Consider the following 20,574-nt stretch of genomic DNA (forward strand, 5'->3'; position numbering starts at 1 on the left):
AATTAGAAAGTAGAAGAGATGAAATCTAGAGATATTAGTATATAAACTTTTTCTTCAATTGTCAATGGTAAATGAGAAAGGGGTAATTCGGTGCTGCCACAAAATGAATCCTTTCGGAACATGGACCAATTTCCTTTTACATGTCTTCTTTCCTACCAACCATGGTACCTTTAATTAGTGTTTGGAGATGAACACCCATGGCCTACAGCACAGAAAAGGGGCAATTTTCACTGCCCAGACGGAAAAAAAATAATACAAAGATATCTGGAAGAAAAATTGCAAAAAGAAAAGAACCAAAAAGTCCAGTTAATATATATAGGTCTTTTTTTTGTTATAATATATTTTTATTCCATTTTCATTAACCTTATTCAACCGATACCATGCTTGTTTTGAAATCTAGAAGTCAATTATGATACTGAAAAGATGTGCTAAGGATAAAGCTATGCCAAATGTGTTAAGGATAGAGCCAATGTCACACCAATGAAAAGATGGGTTATGATGACCGTTATGGGACTTATATTATGCATGTGTTTGGTTTAGATATAAAACCAACACAAGCGTGAAAAAACATAAATGTTCATATGAATTTGACTTCTCAATAGATGATTATAAGGATTTTTTTTTCCTTCTTCTGCTGAGACCACCAGTTGGTGTTGAATGAACATGGAAACGAGCACACATTTAGTTGATGGGCTCAGGCTTTCTTATGAAGTGTGCGAAGTCAAAATGTTAAAGGATTAGTACAATAAACTCATGATATGGCGTTTTACGTGACATTTAAGACCTTGGCAAATCAGTTCTTGTAATAAATTATAAAATGGTAATATATTAAGAAATGAGTATGATCATTTCCATAGATCTAAAGCTAATTTGTAATTTTTCAAAAATATCAAGGTTTCTACTTTGTAAGTTTGGGATCAAGGCTATATAGACTATAGTGGAAGATAGTTTTAGAAATTGTGGAACATTTTGGCAAGGTCAAAGAGCATTAGTTGACAAATGCATAGGTTTTGGATTTTGATTTGCTAGTTAATAAGGATTGGATTTGAGTATTAGATTACTCGTCAAATCAAAAACCGAAATACTAGTACAAGAAATCATCGCTAACAAGATGTCAAAGGCATATATAGGATTTATATTTATTGGCTATAAGTTTAAGCTTTTTTCGACTTTACGCAATTGAAGAAGTCTATAATGGTTACAAGCCTTTTATCAAACTGAGGTACTAAGGTACCTTTTGGTAAAGAGGAAAGAAAATGAAAGAAATAAAACTGAGATGAAAATTTTAAATCAAAACAAAATATAAAAGTGTGAGATTCACACCAAAATTTAAAACTTTTCATCTATTTATCTATTTTTTTCCCCCTCATCCGAACGTACCTTAAGCTGGAACTTCTCACTGATTTTGTTCTTCATCGATATTAAAGTTTTTTAATATAATTCTTATTATTATTCATTGATAATTTGATATACATATAATATAAATATCTCACTTAACATATTATATTAGGGTGATTACTAAATACTAATATAATACTAATACTGTATAACTATATGATATTGTCATATCATCATTAGATAATTACAATAATTATTTTAAAAAATTATAAGAAAAAAACTAATAAAAATATTTAAAAGACTTAAACTAAATTTAGTCATATTTACAATAATTAAAAACTTATTTAATTAAGCATTTAATATTTAATAATATAATTGTTATAAGTTGATCATCCAATTATAAATACACCATAACATATAAACCTAACCTTTCAATATTTTTTTGTTTGAGAAAAGCCTTTCAATACTCCATTGGTGCTGTTGAAAAATATTAAACACCATATTTTATAAGATTATACTTAAAAGAACACTAAAATGATAACATGTATATGTGTTTAAAATGGATATTGATTCCTTCAAATATTGGGAGACCTAATGAACCGTGAAAGACGCACGTGCTAATGAAAAGGGTCCCTTAACTGCGTTGAAGATGCGTGGGGTGCAAAGCAATGAAGGATGAAGATGGAATGATGATTGTTATTATCTATTGATAAATTGTTGTGGGGAGAATGCACTATGGAGGGTCCCAATCCAATCCAAGAGTCTCTTTTACGTTGATCCCACCTTTCTTTGTCTACCCCATGGCTACCATACTACCATTGTTTCATTTCTAGTTAACCAAAATTTCTCTAATAACAAACACTCTAGTGCATGGTGTTAAATTGAGTTTGGTCTAATAAGCTTGCTCCAACAACCTATAAATAAGAGAATAATGGACTATAATTTTGAATTTTTTAGACTTAAAAAGAATGATTAAATTGATTCTATTAAGATCGTGTTTGTGGTACCGTTCCAAAATCCTTCAAATATAGTTCGTCCACACCAAGGCCTTTGTATCTTTTGTGTCTCATAATTCGTGTTTTGTGTCTCATATAATTTTGAATTTTTTAGACTTAAAAAGAATGATTAAATTGATTCTATTAAGATCGTGTTTGTGGTACCGTTCCAAAATCCTTCAAATATAGTTTGTCCACACCAAGGCCTTTGTATCTTTTGTGTCTCATAATTCGTGTTTTGTGTCTCATATAATTTTGAATTTTTTAGACTTAAAAAGAATGATTAAATTGATTCTATTAAGATCGTGTTTGTGGTACCGTTCCAAAATCCTTCAAATATAGTTTGTCCACACCAAGGCCTTTGTATCTTTTGTGTCTCATAATTCGTGTTTTGTGTCTCATATACCAATTGGATCGGGTTAGACCTATAAAACGTAAGTATGAAAGCAATTGAACCAATTAGCTATAATATTATTTATTATAAAATTATATACATTTAAATTTGAAAAACTGGTCATTAGGCTAGGCTAAGACAACAAATCTTCAACTCATAAAAATTTGATCTAGTTTGGCTCACTTTCACACCTTGGTCAGATAGAGTCGTAGCTCAATTTGTCTCCTCTTTTAGTGCATCTTTAACAATAAATAGATAATTTTATATTATAAAAAATGTGAACCATCATAGTCTGATTTTGTTATAAAAAAATATTGTAATAGTCTGATTTTGTAAAAATAAAAAAAAAACGGTTATAGTTTATTTGGTTCAAGTTGGTATTTCAGGTTTTTTAATGGAAATTAATTAACAATAAAGTCAATGGATATTTTACATTAATTTTATGGTGATAGAAAAAATAAGTATTTAATTAATGAATTTCTAGTAATGTCATTCAATATATTTTTTTAACATTGTATAATTAATTAGTTGCGCAAAAAAAATGTTGTATAATTAGAGAAGAAAATTAAATTACTTAAAATTTATAAAATAAAAATACTAAATTATCACGGTGGGACTCATGAGATGAGAAATTTAACTTAAAGAACTCACCATGGTTGTTAATTGCATCATTATAAAGTCACTCTAAATAAAAATTCTGTGAATTTTTGGAAGGATTTTTAAAGATCTAAGAGCTACTCCTTCTGGGATCATTTCACTTTATAAGTTAAGCAGCAGTTTCTTATTAAAGCCTCGTAGTAGTGCAAATGAATTAATCGCGTGGGTGGTAATCCTAGTTGATTATGCAAGAGGACAAGAAAAATATTGAGTGAAAGAGAAGAGACAGTTTTGAAAGAGGGTCAAAGGAAGGGTGACAAAAATAAAAATATAAATCAGAGATAATTAAAGACATGAGGTAATTTATGAATCTTAATTTTTTTATGCATGAGAATAAAAATAGACTCAACACATTATATTCAACTTAGACTCTCTGTTTATGAATTCATATTTAGAAAAACTTTTAGAATTGTTCTGTTTGAAAGAAAAATTATTAAAAATGTAACAAGTAAATGAAAAAAAAATGTCATTGTGATTTGTGAGGCTCATACAATAATTATTTAGTAAAAATAAATTAAATATAGCGTATTACTTTTACGGTGTTATTTAATCATGAACTTTAATTTTATATTTGGTAAGTTTGATTTTTAAAAATTATATATTAAGTGATTTTTAATTGATTGATAAAAAAGTACACTAAGAATACACTAAAATTGAACTAATTTTCTTAAGAAAAAATTGGAGAGTATCACCGTTGGAATCGTTCAAACATCATAACTTCTATTTCATCATATGGTTTGCACGTGAACGGTAGGCGACCTTTCCATGTCATTTTCATGGTTGATCTGGCGTTTTTGGCACAATCCATGTTGCGGTTTGGTTGTATTAAATTTTAAGAGGAATTAATATTATTTATTATAGGTTGAAATGCAATAACTTTTGAATTATTAATAGGGATGTTTTTAAAAAATTAATTCTTCTTATATTTAGAGTTATTTTTTTTACTCCTCTCAAAATTAATTGAGTTATTAAATTTGAGAATGAAATATTTCAATCAAACACAATTAATTTAAGCTCACCGCGTAAGTGTTTCTTTGACTGAAGTCTAAAACTAACATGCAGAAAGAAAAAAAATGATTTTCAGGTTGACGAGCATGAACATCAAACTTTTCTATTTTCTAACTCATACGAAAAAGAAAAGGCAAAGAAAGAAAGAAAAATAAGATTGTTAGAAATGACAAATAATAAGGCTGATGGTTAACATTACATAGGGATAAATTTGTTATTTAAAAATAAATGCGCCAGGAATGTTTTATATTTTTTTATAAAGGAATGATTTATATTTTTATGACAAAATCAAATTGTCAGGAAAATAAAAACATTATCTTGAAAGACACACAGTTTAATGACACGTTCCTTTCCTTTTTAAATGCCTTGCTTCAAGTTTTTTTTTATGCATGTAAAAAAATGCCTTGCTTCAAGTGATTTTATTAATCTTTAAGAAGATTTTGAGTAAAATTTACCTCCTGTGTAACTTTCTCTTCTTAATTGCCTACACTTCCTTTATACAGAGACAGAAAGAGATTCTAATAACCTCGTCACTAGTACAAATTTTCAACAAAAAACAATTAAAACAAACAAATGTAGTCATAAAGCTTTTCCGTCCCCTTTTCCAATAAACATAAAAGGAAAAAAAATACAATTAAAGAAACACTTTTATTATAAAATGGAAGCTTTAAAAATTTATCAGTGAGATTCAAACACTGCATAAGGTCATTTTTCCCCACAAAAGATCTGTTTGGTATGACCATAATTAAGACCTTAAACTTTTTAGTAGTATCTAAAGTATTCTCAAAAACTTCAATTTTTTTATCGATTATAAGACTAATCATCCATTGTAGAAATCAAACTCATATTTTTTCCCAGAAATTTAACTTGTTTTGTTAATAAAGCTCCAACCATTCCATTGAGTTTCCATGTATCATAGCCTCACTACATACATATAAAGCCTGTTGGAAGACCTCATGAGGTTGCCCACTAAATATTATGGAACGACTTTTATTTTTTATTTTCTTCTCTAAATTATGAAATTGAAAAACTTCACGACCTACATATGTTTTTCTCTATTGTATGTTCCTTTTTCTCAATTGGCCTCACCATATATCCTTGCTCCTTTTATTCCATGAAAATGACAGTAACACTCAAGAAAAAAGGAAAAGGAAAAGCACTTCCTGCACAAAGTGAATTTGATTTCATGCAAAACCCTGTTCAATTGTGATCCATTATTGACTAGAAGTACGATAGGAGTAACAAGCACTTTGCTTTTTATTATTTTTATTTTATTTGAATTGGCTAGTTAGTGAGAGCTTTTCGGTGACAATGAGTGTGTGAAGGACATTGCTCTTTCACACTAGCAAGGGCTGCCACTCAAATTGGCTTAGTTAGTTTAGAGCAAGTATTGACAGGAACCAAAATGGCTGCTATCAAACATCAAGCAAAAATTGTTCGAAAAATAGACTCATCCCAAGAGAACAGAGCCATGTTCGGAAAATCTGTGATATGGTAGTTTTAAGTATTGTATTGTAGCTCACTGCTCCACCCGTGATCATTATAAACCAGAACTAAAAAATTTACATATTGTTTTAGGCAAGTTTTACAATAAGCATGCGTTTGAAAAAAATATATATTTATTATGAAAATCAGAAGAGAATGTAAAAAATGGACAATATAATTTTATGCAGTCCTATAATTTTATTTTTTTAATTTCTTAATAATATTTTTAAGACACTAGTTATCATTTTTAAATACCATTAAAATTATATTCTAGCTCATTTATAATGTGATTTTAACATACAAATACATTTTTTTTTTATTTAGCATAGAAAGATACCGGTACCAATGCAATCATATTTATTTTATCAAAGTCTACAAAAAAATGATAAGCACGCCTACAAAATGATAAAATCTGTCGCCATATGGGGAGAAACAAAATCATAAAAACAAAAGAGTGAGGGAAGAGAGATTTTGTAGGCCCATTCAGTTGGAATTTGCATAACTTTCTTGATCATTCAGTTACAGTTGAAATCGAGTAATTTTTTCCTTTCAATATCAAACCAAGCCAATCCATACAGGTATATGATGATCTTTCCCAGAGTAATAAAGGTTTTAACAACATTGACCAAATGAAAGGGTTGAAAACCACCCGACACCTAGCTAAAGCTGTATATATAACTTAGGAACCAATAAAAACTAAGAGAAAATAAAAGAATAAAATAAACTGCTATTTTTTTTTTCTGGTATGTAATAAGAACAACTACTTGCTGCTCATCTTAATTCCCTCCTCTAGCCTTTCTACAGAATAAACAGAGTCAAAGTTCATGTTGTTGAAGGGACCATTGACTATTCACTTATGGAGCAACCTGCAAAAAGAACAAATTCAGGTTCAAATTAAATAATAAATAGATAAACAGAAATGAAATTCCAACTGATAAAAAAATATGCATAACTTTTGCTCTGTTTAATCAAATATTGTCACTACCTGGTCTTGGAGCTCCCAAGAGTGAGCTCAAGATCATCTGTTCCAAAAGAAGCTTCATGGATCCTCTCTCCTTTCCAGGCATTCACTAAACCTGATGAGCTGCTTCCAAAGGCAAATTCATCTGAAACTGCTTCAGCCATTGGAATGTCAGAAGTGTTTTCGGAGCCTGCAGCTACGGCTGGAGAACATGTTCCACTTGCCCCTGGTGTCGTCCACATCCGGGAACCGCTGCCAACCATAGCATCTTCCTTGAGGCCAAATGGGTTGGAAGAGACCAGGCTGAAGGTTGGAGAAGTTGGTGCTAGTCCTCCCTGAGGAATCCTGATCTTGGAAAACCAATCTGTTTCGGCAACCTGGCGGCCGGGGCTTGGAGGAGTTGAAGAGGGCACAAAGGTGTATGCCGGTCCGCCCCACGCTGTCGGACAATTGGACTGATCCTCCCAATCAGCTCTGATCTGGGGCTTTCGGGATGATGGAGAGCTGATTGGAGGAGTGACTGGAGCACTGATGGAGCCATTCGGAATGTACAGCTGCGGAAGCTTGGAAGAGGATGCCGATGATGATCCTGATGAAAGGTTTTTGAGCCATGGAATGAGAGAATTGCCATCAGCATTTGGGTTTGGAGGAAAGGGGGATGCGCGAGGGCTCGGTAAGCAAGAAGAGCCTGGACTAGGGTTGTAGGAAGCACAGGGACTTGGATGGTAAGATGAGCATGGGCTTGCTGCTGCAGAACCACCTACTATGTCCATGCGTTCAACAGGAGGCTTGCATCCCTTCATATAAATAAAAAAATCATTTTGTTAATAATTCAGAGATAAGTAGATAGCATATACAATATATAACAAGTCTCCAAATGACTAACATTTGTAAAACCAAGATACTTTTGGCAACTAGATGGATTCACTGGCTATAAACAACAATGTAGCCATTTCCTCTTCAACAAGGCATCTATAATGCCTTTAAATCCCTGTTTCACTTTCACACATATAAATGTATTACACAGGACTAATTTGAAAAGTAACTGCCTATTGTTGGACCTTGTAGCACCCTAATAATAAACCAATGTCATGAAACCTACAAAGAATAAAGAAAACAAGCATATCCAACAAAAGTAATTTTAAATCATGAAGTAAATTTTTTCAATGGAAAATTATATCATTGCTTAAATACCACAGTAAAGGTATAAAAATAATATAAATAATGGAGAGAATTAACTAACAAGCAATAAAAGCAAAGACATTGTACGGGCAGGATGCTTGTTTGTTTGTGTAGTTTTCTTTCTTTTCTCTGTTTGTTATTTTCCCATGTTAAAAAGAAAAAACGTTTGTGACTAACATCTTTTTAGCTAGAGAACAATCAATGCATGCAAACAAAGAAACGAACTTTGATGGTTTATAAATGGTCCACTAATAATTATACATTTGTGGTAATTGGGAAACTAAGAGTTGATATTTCTACATAAGGGAATGAGGTTCTTTTCTTTTTAAATGAATCGGTGGATTTTATTAAACATGCATCAACAAAAACAACAACCAACCAACAAATCAATTGCTGGAAACAGTAATCAAGCCATCTTTACAAATATTCCTACAGCTGTCAGAGTTGGAAAACGTTTACTCTTTACATTAATTTTGCCTAATCCAACACGTCAAAATTTGTCTGCCTTCAATTAAAACCATTTTGCAACCTAAAACTCATCACAAAAGTGTTCTTACTTCTCAGAATATCAATATGATCTCACTTTTATGGTAATGTGCATTAAATTAAAAGTATATAAAGTAATCCAACTAGATATAAATTCTTTCAAAAAAAAAAAAAACTAGATATCAATTCTGTAGGCAGCATCTACAAATTAATACAGCATTTAAAACTTGAACTGACTTAATAAGTCACCTCTAAATATTGAAAAAAGTTGCTTGCTTTTTTTTATGAAATTGGATTGCTTGCCATTCTCATTAATTTTTGTATCCACTTATAACAAAGATAGAATAAGCCCCTTTACACACACGTACCCACACCCCTTTTTTTCTTTATTTTCAAAAAGAATATATATAACAAAAAATTAAAATGAGTCCTATAGAGCACAAACAAATCTGGTGAATCAAAACAAGCCCTCTCTCCAAATAGTGAAGAGCGTCGTCATCAACATAAAGGCACTGCATAAAAATAAATAAACGCAACCGCGCCCCCTAAGAAAAGAAGACAAAATCACGGGAACTGAGGAAAAAAGGTACCCTCCAGATAAGAGAGTACCATGCAATGTCTGCAAAAGCTTCTGCCATGTTACAACAACAAGCACACCAAGCACGCAGACACCTAAAAACACTGTAAATTACCCATTTACCCCTACCAATTCCTCGAATTCCCGCTTTCCAGCCAAGAAACTTTTGGCATTTCCATTACCCATTACCATAATAACGGCCATTTTCTTTCTCTTTTTTTCTCCCCCCTCGAGTTCTATGCCCCCCACCCCCCCCCCCCCCCCGAGGTTTCTCTCGCGGATTATTATTATGACTCATCAAAACACCACCACGGAGGATGCAGAGAATCTTTTCACGCCCCAAAGCAAAAAACGCAGATCTAACCCCACTCACACACTCACATTTCACATAACACACAGCAATAATAACATTAATAATTAATAAAAAATAATAATAATAACAGAATCAAACAGCGTCATCCTTTCCGTAACTCCCTGCGCCTTTCGCGTCCTTCTGATTCCCACCACCAGTAGCATGTGCCATGCCACTGCCATTAAATTAAACCAAAACGACACCGTATGCACACGCCACCAAAAACAATCCACATTACAAAAAAAAAACGCTAAAAAAAGCAAAATAAGCAAATTCAGTAAAAAATAATATCCAAATTCATTAAAAAAAATCAAGCCAAATTTCTCATATTGCACATCAAAACTTAGATTCAATTCCAAACAATTAAAAATAAATTTTCAAGTCGAACACTAAGCGAAATTATTTCGCGAGTTATTGTGATAAAACTCCAATTCTGATTAGAGAAAAAAAAAAAAAATATATATATATATATATGAAATTATATCTAAGTTTCGTTCTCGAATATAATATACCTTGCGATAGGTGGTGCCATCGGCTTCTACGGTCCAGCCGGCTTCGTTGCAGAGAGCCTTGAGAACTTCGTTGTTGTCGCAGTGTTTGGGGAGCTTGTAGTTGCCGTACATTCGCAGGCCGGAGAAGATCTTCGCCGCGATGGCTCTCCTCCTCCTCTCTCGCCTCTTGTTGTTCTCCCGCTCCTTCCACGTTGGCTGCCTCGCGACGGACGTCATCCTCTTCTCGCCGGAAAAATCAAAGAAGCTCCGAAAAGAACAAAGGAACAAAAAAAGAAACGCACACACGCGAACACGAATGTTAGAAAGAAACACAGCACACAGCGCGAGTAAGCGAATTATAGAGGAAACGACATCCTTTCTGCTTTTTTTATATAAGGTGAGCTAAAACGACGACGCCGGATTTGAGAGATTTGGGATTGTGATCTGAGTAGATCTAGGCGAGGGAGGTTGGGTGGTGGAGGCGGAGGAGCATGGTGGCCGGAAAAGCCGCCGGAAAAGAGAGGAAGTGGGTTTGTGTTAGGTGTGAACTGTGCACAATGGGGAGAAGAGAAGGTTGAAGGAGCGAAAGAGAAAGAGAAGTGGACTAAATACGTTGAGGAGAGGGAATTGGGCTTGATTTGGGGGGTATTTACGGATGTGCCACTAGATTTAGAGAGAGAGAGTGGGATTTTGGTACGTGCGTGACTGGACTACGTGTTAAGGTTGACTGAGCCAAACTCTGCCTCTGTAATCTGTATGGCAGTGTAGTTAAAGAAACGAATTTGTCAAGGAGTTTTACTAATCAAGGAATTTAATTTAATTAAAAAAATTAATGAATGTAGGATTTAGTATTTATTTATTTTTTAAAAATTAAGGATGTTTTTAATCAGGGGCGTTTTTGTTTAGGACAATTGAAGCCTGAAAAAGATGAAAGACTCTGTTTTAAGTAACATTTAAAGTTTAAACTTAAGCAAAGACAAAGACAAGGTTTGAACTGTAAGTTATTATTTGATGATGTAATGTTTTTTATTTTTTCTATCAAATTTTGTAAATGATTTTTACTGTAAAGATATTTTTTATAGTATTTGATACATGAAAATATAACCACTTATTTGTGTGTGTGTTTTTTTAGCAATAACATATATTGAAGTAATTTTTAAATCTTACTAATTTAATGCTTAATAATAAGTTTTTAATGCCAATTATATATAAAAATTAAAATTGTTTTGAAGGAGAAATTTAAATGATTATAATTAATAAAAATAATAATAATTTGATACCGGAAAAATAAAATCATAATTTATTAAGTAATAAAATACATAGATATCTATCTAATAATTATTACCGTCCTTATTGTAGAGGCAGTATCACAAATATGTCTGTAAAAGTAATTAAAGAAAGAACAAAATATTTAAGTTGTAAAGGTATTTTAAGTGGAAACAATTTTGATATATTTAATTAAAAGTGTATATAATTAACAAGTATTTTAATAATAATTATTATTATAATTAATAAATATTCTCATCCATAAATTGAGTAGAGAAAATAATTATATGGATGTATTATTTATCTTTGTGAGTAAATTTAATATCCTTAAGTTGAAAAGCAGATGATGTTAAAATATGTTGAGTTATAGGCCAACCATGAACTTAGAGGGTGCATAATTCCTTAGCCTTGAGTGAATGATGCTAAAATTTGTGAGTTATATGTTTTACTACCAACTTGAAAGAGTTCAAACTCCTTAAACCTCTAGTTGAAAGACGAATAAAGCTAAAGCATGTTAATATATGTTATCCATATATATTTAGTTTCTTTTTCCATTATTTTTGCATCTTATCTTATGCATAAATATCGATCACCATTATCATATATGTCAGCTTTGTACTCTGGTGTCAACAATAAGATAAATTTGATGTTTATGGTGCTTCCATATACCCAAACTCACATTTAAAGCATGTCACGAAAAAAGGTTATGTCCAAGGTGACTTCACGCATGGGGTTGTGTCATTTTGAGGTATAATAAATATAACTCTCGGTGACTATATATGTTGTTTCATATTTATCTATTAATTTGTCACAATGCTTGAAATGTGTTTGTTTCTCCCATATAAATAGTCTTGTTTATTGCTCATTCTTCACACTTTCTAATCATGAAAAATCCTCAAAGATTGATTTGGAAATCACTTATTTATAGTCCATTAAGAGTGAATTTGATTCTTCTTCTCAGTGAGTGTGGAGTTGAAATATCATTCAATGGGTAGTTATTCCCTCATGGGTGTGTCCTATTATGGTCAAATCCTAACATGTTTCTTAACTACCTACTTATCTAAAAATCACAATACCATTGTCCATATGTCACATAACATGACTGGTGAGGCTTTATGATTTATAATTTGTCTTCATAGGTTGATCCCAAGGGTTGGTCAAGAACCACAAAAGAGATGATTGAAACACATGTTTTCCCCCTATAAATAACCTTGTTTGTTTCTTATTCCCCACGTTATCCAATCACAAAAAATCCTCAAAAATTGATTTGGAAATAATTTACATATGGTCCATCAAGAGTAGTTTATTCATCCTCTTAAGGGACAAAGAGGTTGAAATATTATTTAATAGAAGATTATTCTCTGGTCGGGTATCCTATTATAGGTTGGTCTCATATGTTGACTATAAACTTAAGAAGGTACATGCACAATTCTCTAGTCTCGAGTTAAGAGGCAAATAAAATTAAAGCATGTTGAGTTATAAGTTGACCACAAACTCGGGAAGGTACACAATTCTTCAACTTCAAGCTTAAGTATGAAAAAGGCTAAAACATGTTAAGTTATAGGTCAACCACAAAGTCTAAAGGCAACATATCCCTTGAATCTTGGTTAAAAGGAAAATGAGACTACAACATCATCATGCATTCGAGCTTTGTACCATTGTGTCAACAATAAGATGAATTTAACGTTTATGACACCTCAACTTTCCATACTTCCATTTAATGTATGACATAAAAAGGTGATACCTAGTTGACTGCACACGTGCAGGTTGCGTCATTTTAAGGTTTAATAAATGCATGCAACCTTAGGAATTATGTGCATTGCTTTAGATTTGTACTTTCATTTTATGGGATGCTTGAAATGTGTTTCTTTTCATTTGTTATAAATAGTCTTGTCTTTTGCCCATTCTCCACACTTTCCAATCATGAACAATCCTTAAAGATCGATATGGAAATAATTTATGTTTGGTCCATTAAGAGTGAATTTTGTTCATCTTCTCAGGGGACATAGAGGTTGAAATATCACTTAAGGGGGCTACTTATTTCCTTGTGGGCTATCCTATTATATATAGTCGTGTACTCAGTATGTTTCTTAACTACCTATCTAACTGAAAATCACATTATTGTAATCCATAAGCTAAGCAAAGTAACAAAATTCATGACTTATAATTTGTCTTCATAGGTCAGCCTCACAGGTTGACCATGAACTTGAAAAGGTACACAATCATCTAGCCCTTTGCCAAAAGACAAATAAAGCTAAAGTATGCGGATTTACAAGTCAAGCACAAACTTAGGAAGGATGCACAATCCTTTAGCTTTGAGTGGAAAGACAAATAAGGCTAAAGCATGTTGAGTTATAAGTCACCATGAACTCGAAAGGGTATAACCCTTTAGTCTCAAGCCAAAAGTTATGAGACTAAAGCACGCTAAAATAAGACACCCAGTATATTAATGTCTTTTTTCATTTTTGCATAGTGTCATGTGTACAAATGTTTATCAGTGCCATGATGTATTTGAGATTTGCACTGTAGTGTTAGTCATAAGATAAATTTAACGTCACAAAACTTCTCTTTTTCATACTCGCATTTAATGCATGCCATAAAAACGGTGATGCCTAAGTGACTGCACACCTGCGAGTTGTGCCATTTTAAGATTTGATAAATACAACCTTAAGAAATATGTGCATTGTTTTATATTCATCCTTTAATTTTTTGACATGCTTGATATGTGTTTTTCCCTTCCTTATAAATACTATTGTCTTTTTCCTATTCTCCACACTTTTCAATCACATAAAATATATCCTCAAAGATCAATATGAAAATAATTTATGTATGGTCCATCAAGAGTGAATTCTATCCATCCTCTCATGGGTCACAAAAGTTGAAATATCATTTAATGGACTTATTTCTTCATGGAGATAGCCTATTATGGTCATGTTCTCAACTTGTTTGTTAACTATCTACCTATTTGAGAATCACATTATTCTCGTTTATAATCTGAGTGGAGTATCCAACAATATGAATTATAATTTGTGCATAGGTCACAAATAAGGCTAAAGCGAGTTGAGTTAAAAGTTGGCCATGAACTTAGGAGGGTACGTAGTCCTCTAGCTTTGTGTTGAAAGACAAATAAGGCTAAAACATGTTGAATTATAGGTTACCTACAAACTCGAGAGGGTACATACATAACTCTCCAATTTCAAGTAGAAATTAAGGCGAATGAGATTAAAACATGCTAACATGTGCTGGTCCTATAAATTGGTGCCATTTTTTATTTTTGCATCTTGTCTAATTTATACATATCTATGAGTGTCGTCATGTATTCAAGCTTTGTACGATGATGTTAGTGATGAGACATATTTCCTTAAATAAAGCATATTCACATTGTTAATTATTTTTTAAAACACAAATGTCATGACCTATAATATACTTTATGGTGTACCTTGTATTTGTTAGATTTTTTTTTTGAGTCATCATGTCATTAGCTTACTAGCTTTGTTGATGATTAATCTTCATAGAAAAATCTAGGTGACCACCTTTAATATGATCTACTCTTTCAATTATATTTTTTTCTATTTACAAGACTCGAATCTCAAATCCTTATCTGAGAATACTAAGTTCAATTTTAGTCAAACTAACAATATTTATTTTTTTAGCAAGATATTCCAACACAGACTTTGCAAATACATGACCAATGAATCAAATCTTTATTATCATGCTTATGAAATCTAACTATCTCCCATATGTTGAGACCGTGTTTGGTACTTGTTAGAATTACTATGAATGGAATTAGTCTTCTCGTGATAAAAAAGATTACAAAAATTAAAAAAGTGAAACATCTATAAACACTAAATAAGGGAAATACATTTTTGATTTTTAAATTATTATTATTATTGTAAATATTGAAAATTATTAATACATCTTTAACTTAGATTAATCTTGTCTATAGGATGCTTCAGTAATTTTGAAAATACTGAAAAAGATAAAGGGAAAACAATTTTTTTAACTTTAAAAATATCTCTTATTTAATTGAAGACAAAAAAAAAATGTAAGAAAAGAAAATCCTAAAATCAATAAATGTGCAAATGATTTGTTATATTAGCTTGATACTACAATATAACTATATCATAATTGAGAACCAAAAATAGATAATATGTTTAGTATTTTGTTACTATAATCTCATGAAATTAATGTAAAGAGTAAAACATTTTTATTATTTTTAAAAATCTAGACAATTACCAATTATTGAGACTGGATATTTAGTTTTTACGTCATTTGGTTTCTTTCTGGAGTGTAACAAAGCTTTATAAGTTTAGTAAGTTCTGTTATTAATTGTCATAGTTTTTCCTATATCCGGATAAACGCTAACGATATCTTTAATTTAATTTGTAGTCTAAAGTCAAGGTAACTAGTACAGAAAGTCATACATGCAATCAGGGATAACAAACCCAAACAATGTAAGTAAAATATCCGAATAATTAATTAAGAAGCATATCATGTGTCATTCTCAGTACACCTCCATCTCAAATATAGCTAAGATGCATTAATTACAGCACAGCTTTATTATCCGGATATCAACATGATTTAATTAACATAAATCCCCCGTTAAGTGTTAATTATATATCATAAACATAGTCTCAGATAATTATGAATGTGATGAGTATAAAAGAAAAATATTGGAGGTACGTAGTACAAGTTGTAGTTCTCGAAATTTTCTTTGCCCTAGTTTTTGTGGTTGGGAGTTGACACGCCAAAATGTTGCATTATTACAAAGCACGCTTATTTGACCTGAACAGCTAAAACTGATGTTGAAAGTCCATGAGCCCTCGTTGATAGGGATAGATAGAGGACGCACTCATAATTTCAACCAGAAAAAGACCCCAGGGGTATTTTCGGTACATAGCACTTACGCAAGGATGCATTTACACACACATGATACTATTCATTCTTAATAATAAAATTTATAACACCATGTTTTATATATATATATTTTTTATTATTACCTTTTGCGCAATTCAGGTAAGAATACGACATTTCAGGGGTAGTTTGGGAACTTTGACAACAGAAAAAAGCACATACACAAGGAGAGTTTGTTACATATTGATATACATGATTATTTATATTCAATAAAATTTACATTACTTTTTCATATATTATTTTATATACACGCGAGATGCCGGAATTGTGTTCGCGTAACCGTAACCGCCCGAGAGCGAGGAAAAGATGCGATGCGATTCGCGAGGAGGGCCAAAACGGCGTCGTATGGAGAGAGGGAAGGGACACGTGTGAGGGAGTTCGGCGCACGTGTTGGAGTGTGATGCCTCGGGGACAAGGCGATGATGTTGGTGGTGTGTATAACTCTCTTCGTTGCTTCCACTTTCACGTGACCACACACCTTTGCATGACTTTAGTGGGTCCCACTTTCTCTCTCTTTTCTGTTTCAACTCGCCAACGTGTGCGAGACTGCTACTTTTTTTTTTTCCTTTCTTTCTAGACGGGTAAATAAAATGAGTTGTGATATTAGGACATCCAAAATTTATAAATGCCCCACTAATATCCTTCATTAATTTCTGTTTATCTCTCTCTTGCTATCATCTCACATCATTAAATTTTATCAATTATTTATCTCTTTTTACTCTAAATTACTCTAAAGTGAGAAATTGCATTTTAGATGATAGAACGTACGTACAATCATTGATTAAAAAAAATTAAAGATTGAAAATTAACTATAATATCAATAGTTATTTTTTAATTAATATTTATTATTGACTTATTGTGCTTTGTCTTTTAAAATGCATGATCCACACTTTAGAGGAGCAGATCCAATTAGAGTATGTAGTATAAGATAAAAATATCTATGAAAAAAAATTGATTATTTTGATTTTTAATCCATGATAATGAATTAATAATATCTAATCTTTTAATCCATGATCAATAGATCAAGATTACGGGCAAATTTGTTTTATATTAATTATTGAACATAACTGAAATGTGTTTAAAATAATTTTAACTGTTTCTTTTTTTTTTTTTTTGCATTTGAATGTGTGTATGGTATGAAGAATTGATTCATTGTGTAAATTAAGTAAATATAGCTTCAGTTATGACAAATGCCACCACACAGAAATATATAATAAGTATCATGTGCTTTTTTTATACAGGATAGTAAGTATCGTATTAAATAAATCAATTACAACAATTATAATAGATAATAACATTATGAAGTTAGTAACTTTATTGTATTATTCTTATACTGATAATAATGAAGTGACTATAAAACAATTTTCTTAACGTTCATCGTATATTATAATATCTTATAAAGTTGAATTAGAGAATATTTCAGCTATCAATATTTTAAAAAATAAAAATGTCAGTTGAATTTTTTAAAATTATTCTAAGATTCTTTCGGATAAATAATAAGAATAATAAATAAAAGTGCCATTTATAATACAAAATTAAAATCAAAATACTAAATTAATAATAAAATAAATATCTCAAAAATAGTTTAAAATATAAATAGTAATTGTTATGTAACAAGTATAAAATTATATTAGAATATTATAATTTTTACATCACAATTATTTAATTTTTTTAATAAAATAAAACATTATTTATGTTTTTAAAGAATATATAAAATGCCTAATCAATAGGCGTGTTTAATTTTTTGTATTTTTATAAAAAAAATGGAAAAAGTATGAAAATATTTTTATTAATAATAATGTGTCTTGAAGCTTACTCACTAATGTCAGCACAGAAAAATAATATAATAACAGAAATAATTATTATAACTATTATATTTTTTATGAATGAATAAAAAATTATAATAATACATTAATATTAGAAAGGGATGAAATAAAGAGAAAAGAAATAGCAAGGATAAAAGAAAAATAAATAGAAATGATATAATAAACAAGAAAATAAATATAAATATATTGTTTGGATAGATAAAAATAAGGAAAAAATGATTTTTTTTTCCTCCAGTGTAGTTTTAATACTTCTTCTTTTCTTTTTTTTGGAATGACAACGAGAATTTTCTCATGCATCTACCTCACCTCTTATCATTATAATGCACAATTAGTCTAATTAATCTTTAATCAATAAGAAATCATCTTAAAAATCATCACACTTATTATCGTTAGGCAATATGTGAGGTAATATGTGAGTTGATAATAATATAAAAATGTATATTTTTAATTTATTTTAATTCTATTTTTTTCAATATATAATTATTTATTGACAAATATTAAATAGTGTTCTAAGGGCACTTTTGAAGAAAGTCAAAAATAATTTCTTTTTTATTAGGATGTGTAAAATGTGATTCCTTATATACGATTCATAATAAAAAAAAAATTCACTTCTTAAATTTCTAGGGATTGTTTGGGCTGGCGGTAAGTTTTTATTTTTTGGATTTTAAATGTAATTTTTAAAATAAAAGGTGTTTGACAAAAATGAATGTGAAATGATTTTTAAGTTATTTTTAAAATATTTTTACACTCATTTTCAAACTTAAAAAAAAATTGTGAATTTAATTTTTTTAAAAAAACACACATTTATTTCATTTGATGATGACACTTTTTTTTGTCACTATCATTATCACTACCAATATCATATCTCTCATTGCCATCACCATTATCATGGTTATTATTGTCATAACAAATTATCATCATCGTCATCACCTATATCATTACCACTACCACTATCATCATCAGTGTCACTCTCATCAACGTCAATGTCATCGTCATCGCTACCAACATCGCTGACATCACTGCAATCACCACTAATATTACTTCTGTCACCACAACCACCACCACCAACAACATTACCACCATAGGCTACCACCACTAATATCGCCACAATAAGCTACAACCACTAATATCATCTTTGTCATCACAACTGTCACCTCCACCACTATTATTACTACCACTGCCACCATTGATATTCTTATCGTTGCAGTTGCTACTCACATTATCATCACACAAACACTTTTAAATTAATTTTAATATGATATGAAACTTTCAAAATAAATTTATTTGAAATTAATCATATTTTAAAAAATCGTTTAATTTTTTAAAACTAAAATTAAAAATGTTATTATTTTTAAAAATCTTGAAACTCAAAATTAAAAACTACCCCAAACAGGTCCTTAACTAGTGGTAGAGCTTAGACTAAAATTCTTGGGGGGCCAAAATAAAATTTAACATTTACATGGTTTCTTATGTGTTTTTTACGTTGTAATTTGGTTCTTTATTTTTACAAAAATTTAAAAATTATATATTATTTTTTAAAAGTTGTAAAATAATCCAAAGTAATTTTTATAGCATGTTTATCCTTAAAAAACAAAAAAAAAAATATTTGAAGGAGTAAAGATGTTATTAAAAAATTGTTTAAGAAACTATTTTATAACTTTCAATAAATAAGAGATCATTTTACATCTTTAAAAAATAAATGACCAAATTATAACCTGAAATAAGAATAAGGGAACAAAAAAATAATTTAGTCAATATTATTATTATTATTGACCTAAAATTAAATTTGCATACCGTAAACAAAAGTGAAATAAAAATATTAAAGTAAATTATAAAAAAGTATATTATGTTGCATAATAAATTATTTTGTTTCAAATTTTTTTATCAATTTATTACACATTTGGATTAAAAAAAAAGTTGATGCACACATATAACATATTTCAATACTTAAAAATAACTTTGATCTCACACTTGTAATACTAATAACCTTTGTTAACTCATTGATAAATGTACCAATTTGTCACAAGCAGCAAAGTTTAAAATGAAAGTCTAAATGTCGAGTTTACTTTGTTTGTACTTAAATTGATTTATCCTCAATTTGTAAGCAAGAGATAAAAAATTGTAGCAGAGATAAGAAGAAAGAGAGAAATTGAATTAAAATACACAAGAGTAAAATAAACAAAATTATTGCAAAAGATAACTTTAGAATTTAAATATATTGGCCTAGCATGGCTAAAAAAAGAGAGTTTCCTCTTAGGAAGAGACTTAGACTTTGAATTTATTGAGTTTTGAGACTTCTTCCTTCTCCTCCTTATATAATGTTGACTTCGCATCTTTAGGCTTCACTATGGGCTTTTTTTGCTCTAAGCGTGGAGTATCAAATTCTTTAAGGTTTTTTCTTTTGATTTTTGCATCAATTTCCTTTCAAAGTACTTGAATTCTTCTTCTTTTGACTTTTGTTATTAAAAAATTATAAATATATTAATTTCTTCATTATTTCATTAAAAATAATAATAAAGTAAAAAAATTATAATCATTATTTATCAAAATTAATTCAAATTTTATAATTATCAACCTCCAAATTCAATTGGATACAAATACCTTTGAATGAGAGATAAAGTGACAAAGTAATCCAGAGGCCC

The 20,574-nt window shown here is 30.3% G+C and overlaps 1 protein-coding gene across 2 annotated transcripts; it reads right to left on the bottom strand.

Annotated features, from left to right (window-relative positions):
• Window positions 1-6,353: 6,353 nt before the first annotated feature.
• LOC114376476 (BES1/BZR1 homolog protein 4-like) lies at window positions 6,354-10,518 on the bottom strand. 2 transcript variants are annotated; one of them, XM_028334616.1, is made up of 3 exons: window positions 9,948-10,517; window positions 6,863-7,635; window positions 6,354-6,743 (listed from the first exon to the last, which is right to left on the bottom strand). In XM_028334616.1, the coding sequence occupies exons 1-3, from the start codon at window positions 10,161-10,163 to the stop codon at window positions 6,728-6,730; spliced, it is 1,005 nt and encodes a 334-aa protein (XP_028190417.1). In that variant the 5' UTR covers window positions 10,164-10,517; the 3' UTR covers window positions 6,354-6,727. The 2 variants fall into 2 exon arrangements, with proteins under 2 accessions (XP_028190417.1, XP_028190418.1); XM_028334617.1 differs by lacking the exon at window positions 6,354-6,743 and having other exon boundaries at window positions 6,859-7,635; window positions 9,948-10,518.
• Window positions 10,519-20,574: the final 10,056 nt, after the last annotated feature.

Source organism: Glycine soja, chromosome 11 (genome assembly GCF_004193775.1).
Source record: "Glycine soja cultivar W05 chromosome 11, ASM419377v2, whole genome shotgun sequence".
Lineage (NCBI taxonomy): Eukaryota > Viridiplantae > Streptophyta > Magnoliopsida > Fabales > Fabaceae > Glycine > Glycine soja.

Coding starts and splice junctions, on each gene's coding strand:
- LOC114376476 (XM_028334616.1), bottom strand. CDS start 10,163: ATGACGTCCGTCGCGAGGCAGCCAACGTGGAAGGAGCGGGAGAACAAC. Junction 7,636..9,947: donor ATGGCACCACCTATCGCAAG/GTATATTATATT, acceptor ATTTATATGAAG/GGATGCAAGCCTCCTGTTGA.